The sequence below is a fragment of the Mastigoproctus giganteus genome, chromosome 8, assembly GCF_048544385.1.
Source record: "Mastigoproctus giganteus isolate SK-2022 chromosome 8, ASM4854438v1, whole genome shotgun sequence".
NCBI lineage: Eukaryota > Metazoa > Arthropoda > Arachnida > Uropygi > Thelyphonidae > Mastigoproctus > Mastigoproctus giganteus.
In genome coordinates, this window is record NC_143582.1 from 138822129 (window position 1) to 138842248 (window position 20120).

Consider the following 20120-nt stretch of genomic DNA (forward strand, 5'->3'; position numbering starts at 1 on the left):
AAGAATGGTATACTATACCATTTTTGTTTTTTTATGAATACAAAGTTGCACTGCTTGACAGTTACAAAGAATACTTAACAGCATTATTCAGTATACTTACAAATCACTAATTCAAAATTCGATGAACTGTCATTTTTAGAGGATAAAAAAGTAATAAAATATCTCCTAATAATACTGCTTTTAAAGTGTACAAAGGCAACAAATTATGAAAATAAAAATACTCATAATAAAATTTTATGAAACAATTTACCATCACAAAACACTGGTTGTAATAAGTAAAAAATAATAAGGATCACATATTTAAGATTACATGCTCTATAAGAGTAATTTTAAAAGTGATTTTAACAACATAACATGATTACATATTACATCATATATATATATATATATATATGACGATGGCAGTTGAAAAATTATCCTGTACAGAAGAGAACTACAATTATATACTAGAATGCTCTCAGTGAAATATTATTAAACTATTGTGCTTTTTATTTGCATATTTTTTCTTAAAAAATTACAAAATTAGAAACTTGGCTGTGCTAAATACAGTTAATGTACATGATTATATTACATTACCAAAAATGTTTGTATCCATTGTGGAAAAATTAACATCAAACTTTACTCATCTTTTATGACAAAATTTTAAAGACTAGCTTGTGGTTAAGAGAATGGATTCCCTGCTTGAGACTTCATTATTATCCTGAAATAACAACAATAAAACATTAAGGTTATCACTAAATATATTTTCCTCTTATACCATGTGAAATTAATAATATAGTTTATTAAGCTATTTGCCTAAACTACTATACACTAAGGTGATACCATCATCAGACCGTCTGTTGGGGGAATAAAAACAGAAAGGGTTACAAATTTGAATATAATTACAAATATTACATTTACAATTATCAATATTACAATTGCAATTAACATTATTATGAATATTACAATTACAATTTGCAAATAAACAATTCAAAGTTTGGATTATTGTTAGCAGATATTAAATTAAGTAAATACAAAGAGATTTGTATTTACTTAATTTAATTCAGCAAAGCTTTTGCCTCAGTCTCAAATGAGCGGTTGCTTTATAAGCTGGAACAGGTTGGAATCACTGGGAAAATCCTTAGATGGATATCAGGATGGCTTCAGGGCAGGAGGCAGAGGGTTGTGATAAATGGCTATTCCTCAGATTGGGTTGATGTAAGAAGTGGGGTTCCCCAAGGATCAGTATTAGGATCACTATTATTTTTAATTTTCATAAACGACATTGATGAAGGGATAGAGGGCATGATGTCTAAATTTGCAGATGATGTTAAAATTGGTAGAGTAGTTAATGATCACTGTCAAGCTGAGCTTCTTCAGAGAGACCTAGATAGACTTCAGGAATGGTCAGAAAAATGGCAATTATGCTTTAATCCAACAAAGTGTAAGGTATTTCACCTGGGAAACAGTAATCCCAAAATAACTTATTCACTTGGTGGAGTTCAACTAAACCTAGTATTGGAGGAAAGGGACTTGGGTGTTACGATATGGGCAGACACGAAATTCGCTGAGCATTGTAAACGGGTTGCAAGGAAGGCCCATGGTGTCCTATTGATGATCGATCGAACTTTTGCAAGTAGAGATAGGGATGTGATAATCCCATTATATAAGGATTTTGTTAGACCACACTTGGAATACTGTATTCAAGTACGGAGACCACACCTAAAGAAAAACATTGAGCTTCTTGAAAGGGTGTAAAGACGAGTAACTTGCCTGGTGAGATCAGCAAAATGGCATCCTTATGAAGAAAGACTTTGAATATGTGGGTTGCAGAGTTTGGAAACTAGACACCATAGAGGAGATTTGATTGAGGTGTTTAAGGCTCTGAGAGGCATCAGTAAAATGAATGAGGATGAAATTTTCAAGATTATAAATGATGCTAGAACTCGGGGACATAAATTCAAGTTATGGGGGGATATGTTTAGATTGGACTGCAGGAAGTTTTATTTTAGCCAGCGAGTTATAAATTACTGGAATAAGTTGCCTACATGGGTGGTAGAGGCTGACAGTTTGGGAAAATTCAAAGGTCATCTGGATAGTACCTTTGGGTGAGGGAAACGCATAGCATGATAGGTTTAATTTCCTTTTCTTTTATTAATTTTTTGTTATCATTGTTTTATTCGTTTTTTTTTTTTTGGCTGGTGCAGCATAAGCCATAGGCTTTCTTGCACCATGCAGTCATTACTAATACTAGATCAAATTCTTACCTATTTACAGACTCCTCTTGCCGATGATCCCAGAAACCTGATGTGCATACAGCCAAGAGGCCTGCCAGCAGTGAATTTACAGGTGAGGGTGTTTATTTGGTTTTTAGGAGCATTAGCAACTAAGGCCATATTGCTCCGGGATATGCGGTGGTCATTCCCTGACCTTTCCGCATCCTCCGTATTTGGTGGTGACGGGCTCGAACCCTGGTCTAATCAAGAAGCGTGTGCTATGCACTGCTGCTCCTTCCCACCTGGCTACGGAGGCGCCTTATATATAGGTGAGGGATTAATTTCAATAGCCAATAGAATTGTGCGAGGATTTTTATCCTCGATCCAGGGTTCTTGTGTAGTGGACTTCTGAGGTGACCTATGCTGCCCTACTCTGGTTTTCTATCTGCTGGCAGGCCTCTTGGCTTTATGCACATCAGGTTTCTGGGAACATCGGCAAGAGGAGTCTGTCAGCAGGTAAGAATTTAATCTCTTTGTATTTACTTAATTTAATATATGGTAACAATAATCCAAATTTAGAATTGTTTATTTGCAAATTGTAATTTTCATAATATTGGTAATTGTATTCAAATTTGTAACCCTTTCTATTTTTGTTCTCTCAACAGCAGGGGTGGACTGTATCTGTACCAATAAGACTTACCCAGAAAACCCTGGTGATCCAGACACCGCTGGAAGCTGGTGTGATTTTGTTCATAAACAATACGGCCATAAACACTACTATGAGGGCTCTACAAGTTTTCCCCTGTAAGAATTTTGACGCAGTATGCCTATGCACTGCAGTATGGTCTGATGATGGGTATCAGTAAGATACCTGAAACGTTACCTTACTGTATAGTAGTTTAGGGAGAATAGCTTAATAAACTATATTATTAATTTCACATGGTACAAGAGTGGTAATATATTTAGTAATAATCTTAATGGAAAACAACCACATAACGTCCTTCCCTAACTATATTAAAAATAAAACAGTCCTCTCGTGTAATATTTAAAATGTATTTCTCAATATTAAAAATAGATGAAATTTTTCATATTCAATCCATTAATATTACTACAATTCTCAAGTATCCTCAGTAACTGGAGCAGCAGACAGTGGTGCGATTCAAATAATTTAACAACCGGTTTGCTGCCCTAATGAATGTTCTAAGTATAAAAAAAATATATACCGAAAGGTAGTTTATTATTTCATGCAGTTAATACTTAAATAAGAACAATAAAAGAGGTCCACAAACTAGATTATGTTATAAGAAAGTTTTAAAATATTAATGAAAAAATATTAAATAATACCTGACAAAAAACAATAAAACTGTTATTTAAGATGTTTCCATATTGCTTCTTGATTGGCATCCTCACTTGCAATTTTCTTTGCTTTTATCTGAGCATCATCAGCTGAGTGATTTATCCTTAACCATCTTTTCACTGTAGGAGTAGAATCCCATTCTTTTAGAGGTAGGCCGATTAGACTAATAGTCATTGTGTTTGATATATTAGAAACAGTTAGGCGACTTCCCTTCTCTGAACATATTATGTTCATCTTTGAAAAACCCCTTTCCGCTTCTGCTGAACTTACAGCAATTGTTCTGCCAATATTTTTAGCTCTTTGAACACTTTCAGGAATTGCATAATTCTGGGAATTTTTTTAAATGTTTTTCAAGAAATCTCGATAATCATTAATATCAATTTTGTAATTAAAAATGTCATTAAATACGAGCAATTGTTCTTCACCTGCTTTCCATGGAACTAGTACTTCTTCAATATTCTAGTAATTTGGCTCCAAAAAATTGAGAAATTGTAATTTATTCCTATCTTGAAATTGGCTACAACTTGCTTTTAAATGTTCACAATCCATTAGTCTTTTTTTCAAATTCGTTACGTTTTCTAAAAGTCTTTCCCGAGGAAGCCTGATAAATCAATGATTTTCTAACAAATTTTATATTTTTGAAGGTTTCTGAAGTAATTAATTCATCAACTTTTTTTCGTATAGACCCTTTTGCTTTCCATTTGAAATGCTTTAACAGATCTTATCATGAGTTTTTCAGCCTTTATTATATCTACATTTCTTGCTTGCAGTGCATTTGAAAGAAGAGAAATTTCATTTAAAATATCAATCATCAATGCAAAATCAGTTATAAAATATATATTTTCGAGACGGGCAGCCATACCTAAGTACTTTTTATTTGAATAAAAATATTGATGTAGCGCTGGATAAGCGTGCCATACAGCTAGGGTTTACCTTACTACAGGCAGCCCATCTTGGTTCCAAAACTCTGCCAATCTGTATAATTTCAGCTGTGACAGCTGTGAGTTACAGGCTCTAAAAAAGCGATAAGTGTTTGCCTTTTTATTTACATAATTGTTATTTTATATTGTACTTAATACGAAATCTTATAGTCATAGTTACGCTGGTTATTTTTATTTTAATTTAGATAAAGAGTTTTTGTGGATTACTACTTAATTTACATAAAACCGTTATTTCGTTCGAATTTTGCAGCCATTGTTTTTGTATATAGTGGTAGGGAATTCAAATTTTTCATTGAGGTAGCTAGGTAGCTCTAACGCATAATTATATAGAGTAATACGCTTCACTGTTTCTATTAGATAGCGTAGTATTGACATTTAATTAATTTAATTTATTGTTCTTATTAATTTAAAATAACATGCACCAAACTAGAGCAGTAAAGCAACAGGCACAAAGTGGCAGGAGTACTGTGACTCGGGGGAGAACTGAGGGGGGGCGATTCTCCAAAGCATCACAGCCTAAAAAAATGTGCAACTTGTGAAATGTTTGACGAACTCTCTGGAACGGAACATGATATTGCCATGGGGATGTCTTTGTGTGTGCGCGATATAAGGAAATCAGGTGACAACTCAGCGTTGTTATGGGCCTCTATGAGAGTTTGAAGGAGAGGGTGGATGCCCTCGAAAGATCTAAATTGAGGGGCCCATCAAGCTCTCAGCTGCCCACATCAACGCCAGAGCTTGCACTTGGTCATCACGCAACACAGCGGCAACCCCCAAGGCAGAATGTGCTGGTCCCACAGGAACTAGTAGTTGTTGTTGACTCTATTGTCAGGGAAACGGGTAACATGCTTTGTAAAAAGGATAGGTGGAACAGGACCAGGGTATGTCTGCCAGGGGCAAAGGTTGATGGAATTTGATGACGTTGTAGAGCAGATATCATCTTTTAAGGGCACAAAAGATGATATAGTTGTACACATTGGCACTAATGATATTAAGAGTAGGAGACCAGCAGAATTACTTAACAGGTACAGGTCACTGTTGAACAAAGGCCAAGAATTAGGGTTGAATTTGAAAGTGTCTGCAATTCTGCCCAGACTATCGTACGATAGGAGGGAGTATATGATGAGAGCCTTGTCGATCAATTCGGCCCTGGAAAGATTGTGCAAGGCTCAAGGGATAGAATTTTTTTCAGCCTGGTCTGTAATTGTTAACAGGAGAGACTGCTCCTACAGGGATGGGATACACTTAAAAAGAAAGGGTGCAAGAATATTTGCTGATGCTATCGGGGCAGTGTTAGGTGGGTCGGAAAACTGATAGCTTGGGGGGATACAAGCACTAATAGTTTAACAGTAGAATAAGTAGCGACCTGGAGCGAGGGGTGTTGGGGATTTCAGGGACGGATGGCAGTCATCCTGAAATAGGTGGGTATATGCGATGTTTAGGGTGAATCGGAATAGGAGCATGTATTCTTGCATGTATACCAATGCTAGAAGTATAGTAAATAAATTTGATGAATTTGAAATGTTGGTCAAGACATCAAAGGTGGATGGTGTCACAGAGATATAAGGAATGCAGAACTGGAATTTGGGGAGTACAATGTGTACAGAAAGGATAGACAGGATAGAAAGGGAGGAGGTGTTATGCTGTTAATTAAGAAAAACATAAAATCGAAAGAAGTGTACCCAGTTGATATAGATGAACAGTGCACTGTTCAGTCAGTTTGGTGTGACATAAGCACTGCGAAAGCAAAAATAAGAGTAGGAGTGTGTTATAGGCCTAATGACTCGAATGAGTACAATGAACAATTATACAGAGAAATAGAATGGGCCAGTAAATCAGAATGTCTTATAATGGGGGATTTTAACTTCCCAGATATTGACTGGAACTTGTGGGTTGGTCACTCACACACTAGTCAGACTTTTGTGGATTTATTGGATGATTGTTTTCTGCAGCAGCATGTTCGAGAGGCAACCAGAGAGAGTAATACTCTTGATCTGGTTATCAGCAGTGATCATTCGTGTATTAAGAATTTGCAGATAAAGGAACCACTAGGTGGCAGTGATCACAGTGTACTGATGTGGGATTTACTTAAAGATATAATTACCATCGGGGGTAAAGGAAAGGGTTTTTGCTTCCGTAAAGGTGAGTACAGTGGTATCAGAAAGTTTTTAAATTCTGTAATGTTGGATAAACTGACGATGTTACGAACAGTAAATTCTAAGTGGGAAGCATTCAAGGAATTAATCATGGATGCTACTAAATGTTTCATACCTATTAAGAAATATTGTTCAAGGTTTAGGCCTAAATGGTTATCAAATGAACTAATGAGACTCATAACAGAGAAGAAAAATGCATGGGATGCATAGAAATTATCAAGCAACTCAGAAGCCTATGGCAGATATAAGCTAGTCTGTAATCAGGTCACAAAGGAGGTTAGGCAGGCAGGCGAAGGCAGATTACGAGAAATCCTTGGCAAAAGATGCTACGAAAAACAGCAAGGATTTCTTTACTTATATAAACTCTAAAAGGAAGGGGATGAATCTGATTGGTCCACTTGACATCGATGGTTCGACTGTTGATGATCCTGCTCAGATAGCAAACAAACTGAATGAGCATTTTGCATCTACATTCACACATGAGGAATTATTAAGGTTTGAAAATGGCAGAAGGTTATCAAATTGTAGCAGGATACTTAATGATTGTAATAACTGAGAGCAAAGTGGAGGAGAAATTGTTGAAGTTAAACATAAGAAAAGCACCTGGGGTGGATTTGATCTATCTAGTTATATTAAATGAGGCGGCAAAGCAACTAAGCAAACCCTTAGCCATAATTACGAGAGCATCCTTGAACTCAGGAGAGGTCCCCACAGACTGGAGATGTGCAAATGTATCCCCAATTCACAAAGGGGGATCGAAGGGTGACACAAGTAATTACAGACCAATTAGTTTAACTTCTGTTCTGGGTAAAATAATGGAGTCACTGGTTAAAGATGCATTGCAGGATCATCTAGACAAGACTGCAGCAATAATTCAGACACAGCATGGGTTTGTTAAGGGAAAGTCTTGTCTGACAAATTTGATAGGATATTATGATGTGGTTACAAAGGAACTGGATGCAAAAAATAATTTTGATATCATATATTTGGATTTCAGGAAAGCTTTTGACGCTGTTGCGCATGAAAGACTATTATACAAATTGGAGCAGAATGGTATTAAGGGTAAGTTGCTACAATGGATAAAAGGATGGTTAAGTGGGAGAAGTCAGAGGGTGGTAATCAATGGGTGCTGCTCTTCGTGGACTAATGTTATTAGTGGAGTACCACAGGGTTTGGTGTTGGATCCTCTGTTGTTTTGTATATCTATCAATGATATTGATGAAGATATATCAGGCTTAATGTCAAAGTTTGCAGATGATACAAAGGTTGGCAGGGTGACAGTTGGCAGGTTAATGACAGTAATAACAGTGTGCTACTGCAACAGGATCTAGATAATTTGGGCAGATAGGCTAAGAAGTGGCAACTGAAGTTTAACCTTGACAAATGCAAAGTACTGCATATGGGTAGAAGTAACCCCAGAGAAACGTACCAACTGTGTGGTACTACACTTAAGTTGGTAGAAAATGAAAAAGACCTGGGAGTAATTGTGCAGGCAGATATGAAGTTTTCTGAGCAATGCAGACAGGCTGCCAGGGCAGGCCATGGGGTTTTGTCAATGATATATAGGAATTTTGCTAGCAGGGAAAAGGGGGTGATTATTCCTCTGTATAAGGCAATGGTCAGGCCACGCCTTGAGTACTGTGTACAGGTCTGGATGCCTCATTTTAGGAAGGATGTAGATTTACTTGAGCGTGTACAGAGAAGGGCAACAAGATTGGAGGGGAATGAAGGGATCCTCTTACCAAGAGAGGCTTAAGTTCTGCAAATTGCAGTGGCTGGAGACTAGGCACCTGCACGGTGATCTGAGTGAGGTGTATAAGGCCTTGAATGGGTTGAGCACGCTGAATTCTGTTGGGATCCTTCCACTTGTTCAGATTACGAACCTAAGGAGGCATAAATTCAAATTAAGAATAGACAGATGCAGAATAGATGTGCAGAAATTTGCCTTTAGCCAGCAGGTGGATAATTGCTGGAACAAACTTCCATCTGTGGTTGTGAAAGTTGATAGGTTGAATAAATTTAAGGAGGAACTGGACAGGCATTTGGAGGGAATGGTGTGATTTTTTTTTTTTTGGCAGGATGCTGCATAAGCTCATACACATGCTTTCTTGCATCACATGCCACTACTACTACTATTTCAATTCCAAGTTGTTTGGATATTTTGGAAAGTTCAATTTGGTTCTTATTGGTTTGATGAAAAATAGTATATATCTTATCAATAAATATTTTAAAATGATTTACTTGCTTTATTTCCTTTATCGAATCATCTAAAACAAGATGGAGGCGATGATTTAAACAGCACCATCGGAGCAAAATCCTATTAAATTTTTTTTTAAGTAGTTCTTAGTAATTCCATCATTATTTAAACTTTCCATAACTGAAGAACATATTGTCTCTGCATCTTGTTTCTCCAATTCAACTAGTTCAATGAAAATTGTTGGTGATGTAAATGAATCCTCAACTTTTAAGAAAAGTATAATAACTAGTTTGCAGGATATCGTTGAAGCTTCGTCAATAATCAAACATATTTTCAGATTATTTTCAATAATTTTATTAAATATTTATTTTTTAATTTCCTTTGCAATGAAATCAACTACTTTCAAAGCAGTTTTACGAGAATGTAATCCTATTCCCATATCTAATCCATTTTTAATTTGCACTTCTATCTCACCTGCTATGTCCGAAAACGGTTTACATCTTTTTGCCAGGCTGTAAACTGTATTAAATACTCTACAAGTAGCACTTAAATATTTTACATTCATCGTATCTATTACTTTTGTTATTGAATCCTGCTCACATTGTTTTAAGTTCTCTTTACAAATGTTATGAGCTTTTGATGAAAAATGTTCTTTCATTTTTTTCCTTAGAGAAGCTTGTTGTACCTCTTTATTTTTCCCTGATGCCTCAATCTGAAAACATTTCCATTTTTTTGACACATGAACACTTTTCTCTTTTATAAAGTCATATTTTGCACAATACTCACAACCTAACTTTTTTTTTAAAAATTACTAGTCCATCATTCAGGAAGATTATTTTCAATTTTGGAGTTATCGTTTTTTATTTCAATAATTGACGTGTTACTTTCTTCAAGTTGGAGTGGTTGTGCTTGTGACTGTTTTGTACCATCCAAGGCCAATTCTGATAAAATACAAATTCTGATTTTCGTTTCTTATTGAAAAAAATCTGTCAAACTCTGTTGCCTTTTCATCCTTTTAAGGGCTACTGCAAAAAATTTTAAAAATGTTTTATTTTAATATATTATAGAGCAGGAGCAGATATGCCTATACTGTATATTTGAATATTTTTACTGGTTCTGTCCACGTGTGGTCATATCAAACTTTTATAAACAAAGCACTGTGCTTATACCATTGATAAACATCAGTCAGAACATATATTTTCTTCATTTTATCGATACTAAACAAAAATTTCTTGCTGAATTAATAAATGGCATAGGCTATGCAGATTAAATACGATAGAATAATGTGTACGACAAACCTGTTTGTCACGGGAAAGGTGTGATAAAAACATCTTAACTACCACATGCACACTGGCATAAGGATTCCAACATGGAAGAACATTCTTCCACGGCTTCCAAAATGGGCGATAAGATAACCCTTGAAATCAATATTTCTATTGATTCGTTGCTTCAATAGCTTCCTATTGTTTTTATTGATCGGGAAACACCAACGCACTCATAATATCTCGTGTGAATTTAGGGCATAACACAAAGCTGAAACAAATGACAGTGTGTCACCCCCTGGTTGTTTGGCACTTTTTCTCTTTACGTTATATGTTTGTTTACTTAAGTAACAAACACGAGGGAATAAAAATGTAGTATTTCATCAAAGGTATAATGAGTTTTATGAAATGAATAAATAAATATTACAAGCATAGTTCCGTCTAATTTTTTTCACCTATGGACAGTGAACATTACTACGGGCACTTGGAATACGTTGTTGCGTAGATGAACGTTAAAAAAGAGTAAGGAATGTAAATTTGTGATTTGCACACTGGGTGGCTGCCCAGGCGCCCAACTTAGAGAGAACCCGGATCACAAGTGCCATTTTAACAACCGGTTCGCTGAACTCAACAAAAGATTAGGTATCGGTTCTGCCGAACCGGTGTGAACTTTTTTTTTTTTTTTTTATGAGAACCCCAAACACGAGAGGTATTAGAACCTATAGTACTTAGTACCGTGCTTGGGTTGGATGTTGAGAAGACGAAAGAAGATATTTGTTGATATTGGACTTGAACTTCTGTAGATTGTAGTTTTCAGGAAATACGTATGAAGGAAGGTTGTTCCAGAAAACGGCAGTTGAATGAATAAATGAGAAAGATGTAAAGTTGGTTCTGTGGGTTTGAAGTTGGACAGTAAATGGATGTTGGCTGGTGGCAGCATGTGTTCGGACTGTTTTGAAAGAGAGAGTGGGAATTATAGAAGCCAATTCAGAAGAACAGTGCCCAGGGAAGTATCTGTAGAAGAGGCATGCAGCAGAAACAGTGCGTCTATGAGAAAGCGAATGGAGAGACTCTGTTAGAGATGAATCATTAATTAACCTAACTGCCCTCTTCTGAATGGAATCAAGAAGCCTGAGAGAGGTTTTGGGGGCACCACCCCAGATGTGGGAACAATATTCCATGGCAGGGCGGATTTGCGATTTATACAGAGTAAGCAGCTGTTTGGAAGAAAAGTAACGGCGAGAGCGAAAGAGAAAACCAAGTTTTTTAGATGCAGAGGAAGCAATATTTGTAATGTGCTTGTGCCAAGAGAGATTAGAAGTCGGGGTAATCCCCAAAAGAGATACAAAGGGTACTAGGAAAGTTTTGCAATATGACGCAACAATGAATCACAGGAAGCTGCTTGTTGCTGCATGTTGAGACATGTTCATATGTGCATAGTAGCCGCCGCGCCAAGTCGATGGGCTCAGTTATTCATTAGTAGTGAGAGTGTAAAGTGCTTGCAATGGCATCGTGGTCACGAAATGAGATAAGGACAGTTTTGTGGTATAATTTCGTGCGTGGTTTAACCATAGACCAGTGCTTAGAAGAAATGACTCTTGCACCAGATGATGATTGTCCACATTGTACAACGATATTCAGGTGGTACAGAGAATTCCAAAGGGGAAATTTCACTCTGGAGGATTCTGAGAGGCCGGGAAGGCCACGAACGTCAGTTATGGAGGAAAACGTTACTGCTGTGAGGAAAATGCTTGACGAAAACAGGCGAGTGACCTATCAACAGATAGAGGATACTTTGGGCCTAAATGCACCAGCAATTCGTTCAATTCTGCAAGATCATTTGCACGTGAAGAAACTTTGTTCTCTCTGGGTGCCGCATCAACTGACTGAAGAGCAGATGACACGACGTGTGACTTGGTGCCGGGAGATGTTAAAAAAGTTTGATAAGGGACAATCTCGGTATGTGAACAACATCGTGACAGGTGACGAGACTTGGCTGTACTATTACGATCTGCCGACCAAGGCTCAAAACAAAGTTTGGGTCTTTGATGATGACGACACACCCGTAATTGTCAGAAAATCCCGATCTGTAAAGAAGAAAATGATAGCTGTATTTTTCAAATCAAGTGGAATTGTGGAACGTGTCGTTTTGGACACGTAGAAGACAGTCACAGCTAAGTGGTATACTGAACAATGCCTGCCTAAAGTCATTGGATCTATGAAGAACCTGCGGCCAAAGTCAAGAATGGACACCTGGTACCTCCATCACGATAATGCTGCAGCTCACCGCGCCAAAGCCTGCACCGAATATTTGACCACGACAGAACTGAAACTTCTCGAGCACCCTCCCTAAAGTCCAGACCTTGCTCCCTGCGACTTTGCACTGTTCCCGCATGTGAAAATGAAGCTAAAAGGGAGGCGGTTTTCCAGTGATGAGGACCTTCTACGGGCTTGGGACAACGAGTGTGCTTTACTCCCTAGTGAAACTTGGCAGAACTGGTTTAAAGATTGGTTTCGGAGGATGGAGAGGTGTATTGAATATTGAGGAAATTACTTTGAAAAAATTAAATAAACAAAGCTGTATTGCAAAACTTTCCTAGTACCCTTTGTATATCATTTTGCCTAGAAATCAGAGTGTCACTAAAGATAAGCATAGGAGCAGAAGAATCCTTTTTGCGAGATATAAGACAAGATTGAGTTTTAGAAGGGTTGAAATCAACTAAGTTGTCTTTGCCCCACTGGAGAATTACCTGAAGATCGGCATTTAAGGAATTGGCAGCAGATTTTCGAGAACTTGAAGCCGATTGAGCTGGACAAGGTTTCTCAAAATGGAAAGTTGAATGCAATGTGCTATCATCGGCAAAACTATGGATAGGATTTCCAGTCAATGGAAGAAGGTCATTGATATAAAAGAGGAAAAGAGTGGGGGAAAGAACTGAACCTTGGGGGACACCGGCATTAGTGGAGAAGTTAGAAGACAGAGAGCCATCTACCATCACCCTCAGTGAGCGATCAGAGAGAAAACTGGATAACCAATTTCTAAAAACAGTTGGCAAACCATAAGATGGAAGCTTGTTTAGAAGACCTTTATGCCAAACACGATCAAAAGCCTTTGAGATGTCAAGAGCAACTTTTTGTGTTTCACCGAACCTTTCCATTGAATTAGTCCATAAATGGGTAACATAAGCCAGAATATTACCAGTGGAATCGACACTGACGGAATACATACTGGCGATCGTTGATCAGACGGAAGGTTTCTAGGTAGTTTAAAAGTTGACGTTTAATTGATTTCTCCATTAATTTAGAAAGAGTAGAAGTAATTGCAATGGGACGATAATTGGATGGGAGGGATTTGTCACCCTTTTTAGGAACTGGCTGGATATGAGCAAATTTCCAAGCAGAAGGAAAAACACCTTTGGAATAAGAAAGTGAAAAAAGGCGGCAAAGAATAGGAGTAAGTTCAGGAGCACAGGTTTTGAGCACAAGTGGAGAAATACCATCAGGACCTGGAGCTTTCGTAGCATCAAGATTCATCAAAATCCTTCTGATATCCTTTTGACAGAAGACCACAGGAGGCATTGAATGGAGCGTGTTAGGAATGGTGGGAGGTGTTTTACCAAGGTCATTAATACATGAGCTGGAAGAAAAATGGGATGCTAGCAGGTCAGCTTTATCCTTGGCTGAAGTGACAACAGAACCATCTGGTTTGGACAGAGGTGGGAGCAGAGATGGGCAAAAGTTGCGGCCAATAGCTTTGGCAAGAGACCAGAATGCTCGGCTACCATTAGGGCAAGAAGCAAGTTTTTTACTCTTAGCCTGTTCAAACTCTAGTTTGGACTGATTAATAACTGCTTTACAATTGTTGCAAGCTTTGGTGTAGACAGAAAATGAAACTGAAGAATTAGAAACACGCCAATTACGATATGCAACGTTCTTCTCTTGGACAGCCTTAGCACATTTATTGGAAAACCAAGGTTTAGATAAAGGACGAGATTTTAAAGTGGAGTGTGGGATAAAGGATTCCATTCCTGCAAGAATAATTTCACTGACACGATCTGAGCAAACGTTGACATCAGAAGTTTTGAAACAGTAATCAGACCAAGGAAAAGAAGAAAAGAAGTCTCGCAGGTCATCCCATTTTGCATTCTTGTAATGCCAAACAATACGAGGTTGGGAATAGCCATGAGATAAAGGTTCCATTGGAGAAGAGACAATCACCAAGTTGTGATCTGAAGTGCCTAAAGGACCTCTCACTTCAACCTTGTACTTAGAAGGGTTGTTTGTGAGAAAAAGATCAAGCGTATTGGCTGTATGATTAGGATTGTCTGGTATTCTTGTAGGTAAATGAACAATCTGTGCTAGGTCATTAGTAATTGCAAAAGCCTCAGCATCTCGACCTGCTGGGTCGGTGTGACTAGAAAACGGAAGCCAGCTGGAGTTGTGAACGTTAAAATCATCAAGGAAAATTACCTCACTGTTAGGAAAGTTGGACTGGAGAAAGTCAAGTTGCAAAGAGAGGAAGTCAAAGAGCTCCAAGTGATTAGTGGAGTTGGGAGACCGGTAGAGACAACAGATGAATTTTACACAATGAGGTAGAGAGATTTTAAGCCAGAGAAGATCAAAGAGAGGAGATTCCAAATTGCCAAGTCTCTGACAGGGAATATCAGAATGGACATATGCACAAGTACCACCTTTGAGGCAAAAGAAATCATACAACAAATAATTTGGACATCTGAGATGAGCAGTAGTTGAATCAACCGATAACTGAGATTCAGTCAGAAAAAGTACATGGGGTTTGGAAGACTGCAAGTGGAAATGGACATCGTTGAGATTGGAATTGAGACCACGTATATTTGTGAAATGAATTAGGAAGTCCTTGGGAGGTTTAGATCTTTTTGCAGATAAGCTTGCTCTATTATTTTGACAATTCATGGTGTATTCAATAGTAAGAAAAAGTGGGTGGTACATGCTGTATGAAGTAATAGAATTTTTGGATATGGCGTACATGAGGTAAGAATATACCCAGATCCTTGACATAACGTGGCCTCGACAATGCTCCCCGCATACACACTACTCGGACTCCCTCCAGTCACTATCTGGCAGAGTAGAGGTAGCAAGATTATACACTAGCTGATCCGGAAGCCTCCTAGAGAGTTACCAATAGGTTTGGTCTGGTGTACTATCTAGCGGCCGGCCTGCGAACACCGTTTTAGAGCTGTACGCTCGAAATGTAAGGAATATTGGATCTCGCCACGACATTCATCATAACCTCAAAAATCATCAATCATACTGCATGATGGAAGAGAGAGGGAAGGGTTGGCCGGAACTTAGCTCTAGAGACTAAACATGGGTTCCACCACTTCAAGCCTCCAATAAGCAAAGTGGTGGTATTTCACCGGTTGATGAGAGTCATCTACCACCTAGTACTGCCTGGTAACATAGAAGGGCGGCATTCCTAGATGTGGTGTGGGCGCCACACCTCGACCCCTGCTTACGTTGGTTCACACCTGGGTGGTCACCCACCATGTACTTGTGCATGAAGGTTATACCCAGGATTACTAAAAGTCCCACCATCGTGAAGGTGCAAGCAGAGGATTTGGCTGTCATAGACCGTCCGGACGTCACCGAAATTGGGTCCACTTGAGTGTCACCCCGAATATCAGTTCCATCAGCGTTTTAGACTCCCAGGTAGCAAGAACAGCTTATCTGGCATATCTGAGAGAATGTCTGTGACAACCTCAAGGAACTGGCTGAATTCCACCATTGGCAGCAGATAATAAAAACAACTGATAATCATAGTGCATAAAAACATTGAAAATGAGCTAAAGTAAATTTATTGTCTTCTGTAACACTTCAAACAAATAAGTATATTAAGAAATGCTATTAAAAAAACTTGTAAGCAATCAGTATGTGATATTTCTTGTTAATTGTGCCATACACATTTTTTGATCTCTCCGGCATGTTTATATTAGTGCAATGTAAATAATAGAGAAAACAGCATACACACAAATTCAATTGAGCTAATTAATTAAATCATTATTAATTTTACTAAAGCCTTTATACTGTGTTATAACACAATACAAAGATAATTACTGTATATTAATTTTCTAAGAACCATACAAAAACCAACATAACAGAAAGCCTTTTGCAAATAAGAAGAAACATGGCTGACTAGATTTTAGTCAACTTGTGACTTAAAAAAAAAAAGAGAGAGAAATATTAAGAGAAGATGAGAGAACCAACATAAGCAGGGGTCAAGGTGTGGCACCCATAGACCACAGAGAAATGCTGCCGCTTTGTGTTACCAGGTAATACTACTAGGCCCGCGGGCCGCACGCGGCCCACGAGCTTTAATTGTATTTTCGAAAAAAGTTTACTTATTTTATGCCTTTTGCGACACCTTTTTGAAAAATAAATTTGTATATGTAATATATTATAGAATTTGTCGACTTGTAAATTGTTTTATCATCTCTGTATTGTTCAAATTGAGAAAGAATTTGAAATTGTGCGCAAACCGGAGTGAGCCAATGGGTGCTTTTATAACGGTATAATTTGCGATTATAAACTAACCGCACGAAACTACGGTAACAGACAACCAGTGATGACGACAATGGCTTTGCTGCGGTGGCAGAGTAATAGGATAGGACTGATGAACGGCCGCAATTCCAATCTGTTTTCTCTGACGGTCATCCTGCAGTTAGTTTTTTTGCATTATCTTCGGTTATCATCTTGGTGCCAGTAGCGATAAAAATAATATTTACGCCCTTTTAGAAATGAATAAAAAACGAAAAATTCAACAAGAGCATCGTGTCTTCAATGAAGAGTGGAACACAAAATATTGTTTTGCTAACATAAATAACAAGCCTATTTGTCTCATCTGCCGAGAAAGTGTTACAGTGTTGAATGAGTACAACATTAAAAGACATTTCACTACTAAACATTCAGAATATGGTGCCAATTTAACTCCAGAAGCGAGAAAGAAAACTGCTGACGGATTGATTCAATATTTCTCTAAATAGGCCTACGAGGCTGGGAAAACTCATATTAAATAATTAAACTTCACACCAACCAGTACTTGAAAGTATTTTAATACTGTAACTAAAAACACTGTATTCACAATAAAATGATTAAAACTAGTTTAAAATATATAAATAAAAACAAAATATGACTGAAAACAGATATTAAAGAATATTAAAAATTTTAAATATACCGTAACATAGGTAGCTTTCAGAGACGGCAGTCTCCTTTCTCAACAGCGTACACTGTATGCCACATCCTTAAATAGCAGGTCCATGGCATTCGTTACATGGTTCCCCAGGAATGTGATTGGTATTTCCCATTTGTGCACCAGACTCGGAAATGGCTTGGGAGCACGCTACCCAAAACCGTTCATCGTGTCCCTTTTCAAAGAGAGGGTGTAAATGTACACCCTTATCTCTATTAATTGTATTACTGGCTGCCCCAATGCATAAGCTCTCAAGCCATTTACAGTTCCAGAACCCCTGTGCATGATCTGTGATGAGAGCATCCTCCGGGGAGATCTGATGTTGCTTCTCCCAGAAATGCTCTGCCACAGCAGACTTCCTGTAATTTGCAGTCTTTATTGCATTCATGTTTTCCCCCAGCCGGTCCTTAAGTCGCCGCCCTGTTTCTCCCACATAACATACCTCACAATCCGGGCATTTAATTTCATAAACTACCCTGCTGCTGGCTTCCTTCGGTATGGGGTCTTTAACTCTTGATATCACTGTGTGCAACGCTCCTTCCCGGTAGTTGCACACAGCGTATTTGACACCCCCGAACTATTCGCGCAATGCGTTCCATAAGGCCCGGATAGTAAGGAATGTATGCAGTGTCCACAGGGGTAGACGGTTCACTACAGGTAGACATCACTCCTCTAATGAATCTGTCTAAGACACTCTGGGGGTAACCACATTTCTTAAGGTCTGTTGTGACTCTGATAATCTCATTATCTTTACTCTCTGAGTGACACAGCGGGACCCCCACCCTATCAATTGTTTTTGTGTTGGCTTGTCTGTGCCGAGTTGTAATGGGTATACTGACCCCGGCACATAGGCTTCCTAAAAACATTGGTCTTGAGCCTAAATCCTTCTCTGACCACCAACACATCAAGAAATGGTAGGGTTGCCTCTGTCTCCACCTCTGAGGCGAATTGGATAAATGGGGAGAAGCTGTTAAGCACATAGAGTATTTGATCTTCTCTCCCCTTCTGAATAATGGTGAATGTGTCATCAACATCTCTTTTCCATTTATGTATGGGAAATTCCAAATCCTTAAAGATCCTCAATTCCAATTCTTCCATGCCAGGTTGGCCACAATGGCGCTAATAGGGGAACCCATGCCATGGACCTGCCTATACATGACGTCTTGAAAGACCATGGTGGTACTAGACAAACAAAATTCCACACCTTCACAAATATCATTAACACTTAAAAGCGACCTAGTACTTAAAGATTTATCCTTTTCTAATGCCGTTCTAACACATTGAACTCCAAACTTAATTGGAATACAGGTAAACAAAGATATAACATCAAAGGAGATCATAATCTCATCTTCTCATATAGTCTGATCTTTTATAAACCCACGAACTCTATTATTCTTAATCATAAAACTGGAAAGTCCTACTATGGGTGCAATCAGCTTGGCTAAGTATCTTGATAAGGCATAGGTAGGACTATTGATGAACGATACAATTGGTCTAAGTGGTATACCTACTTTATGTATCTTTGGGAGACCATAAAATCTAGGTAAACGGCATCCAGTGGCATGTAAGGACCAATAAACTTCCTTTGATATCCATCCTGCCTTTTGCCAACACTGTATAAGATTATTTACTTTCCGCTCTAAACTAACCAACGGGTTCCTTCGAGTGACTTTATACGTAGTAGTGTTCCATAAGAGTTCCAAGGCTCTATAGCAATACTCTTTTTTGTCCAATATGACCATGGATCTTAACGGGTAAGACTATGATCTCATCATCCTGTTTGAGTTCTTTCAAAGCCTTTCTATGATTGGCACTAAGATTGGAGGGGGCAGGCTTGGCCTGACTCAAAATCGCCGCAGTTCTAATACAGATTTCATTAGCTTGGGCCACTGGTAACTTGTAGATGGCTTTCTCAATGCCCATTGCTATTCCCGCAACAGGTGGTTTATTAGGTGTCAAAGCAAACTTTGTGCCTAAGTTTAGTACCCCCTCCTGATCTCTAGTCAGCTGCTTACTACTAAGATTACAAATAAAATTAGTATTATCATTGCTACGTGTGGTCGCTGTCTCCTCTAAAAACCTATTAAATTTACTAATTTGCCTCTGTTTATAAATACCCACAACTTCAGCCGTTTTCTCCAAGACTAACTTCATCACTAATGATCAGTGACCCGGGGTTATATTGTTAATACATTCTAAAGCCATACTAATTTATCTTCTACTAATCCTTAAATCATCATGTAATTTTTGGATCCAGATGCACAACAACCTTTTCTGGAACCTATTAGTAGCTCTAACTAAGCGGTCATCATCAAAGGGTATCTTAATGTGAAATCCCCACGGCACCAAGCCATGTGCTTTACATCGATATGCAAATCGTAAATGCTGTTGCTGTTTGGCCTCCGCCATGCTATATTTCTCAAGTTCATGAATGCGATGTACCACTGAATGGCCATAACTATTAAGGATATCTCTAAATAGGCCTATGAGGCTGGGAAAACTCATATTAAATAATTAAACTTCACACCAACCAGTACTTGAAAATATTTTAATACTGTAACTAAAAACACTGTATTTACAATAAAATGATTAAAACTAGTTTAAAATATGACTGAAAACAGATATTAACAATTTAAAATATACCGTAACAACTGTAGCTTTCGGAGACGGCAGTCTCCTTTCTCAACAGCGTACATTTTGCTGTATGCCACATCCTTAAATAGTAGGTCCACGGCATTCGTCACATGGTTCCCCAGGAATGTGATTGGTATTTCCCATTTGTGCAAC

At 38.1% G+C, this 20120-nt stretch overlaps 1 protein-coding gene across 1 annotated transcript in view; it reads right to left on the minus strand.

Moving 5' to 3' along the window:
• Positions 1 to 435: 435 nt before the first annotated feature.
• LOC150081851 (erlin-2-B-like) overlaps positions 436 to 20120 on the minus strand; it is a 269808-nt gene continuing 250123 nt past the window's right edge. The window contains exon 13 of the mRNA XM_090379753.1: positions 436 to 700. Within this exon, the coding sequence (XP_090235879.1) occupies positions 650 to 700 (51 nt within the window). The 3' untranslated portion in view covers positions 436 to 649. The remainder of the gene's footprint in view (positions 701 to 20120) is intronic.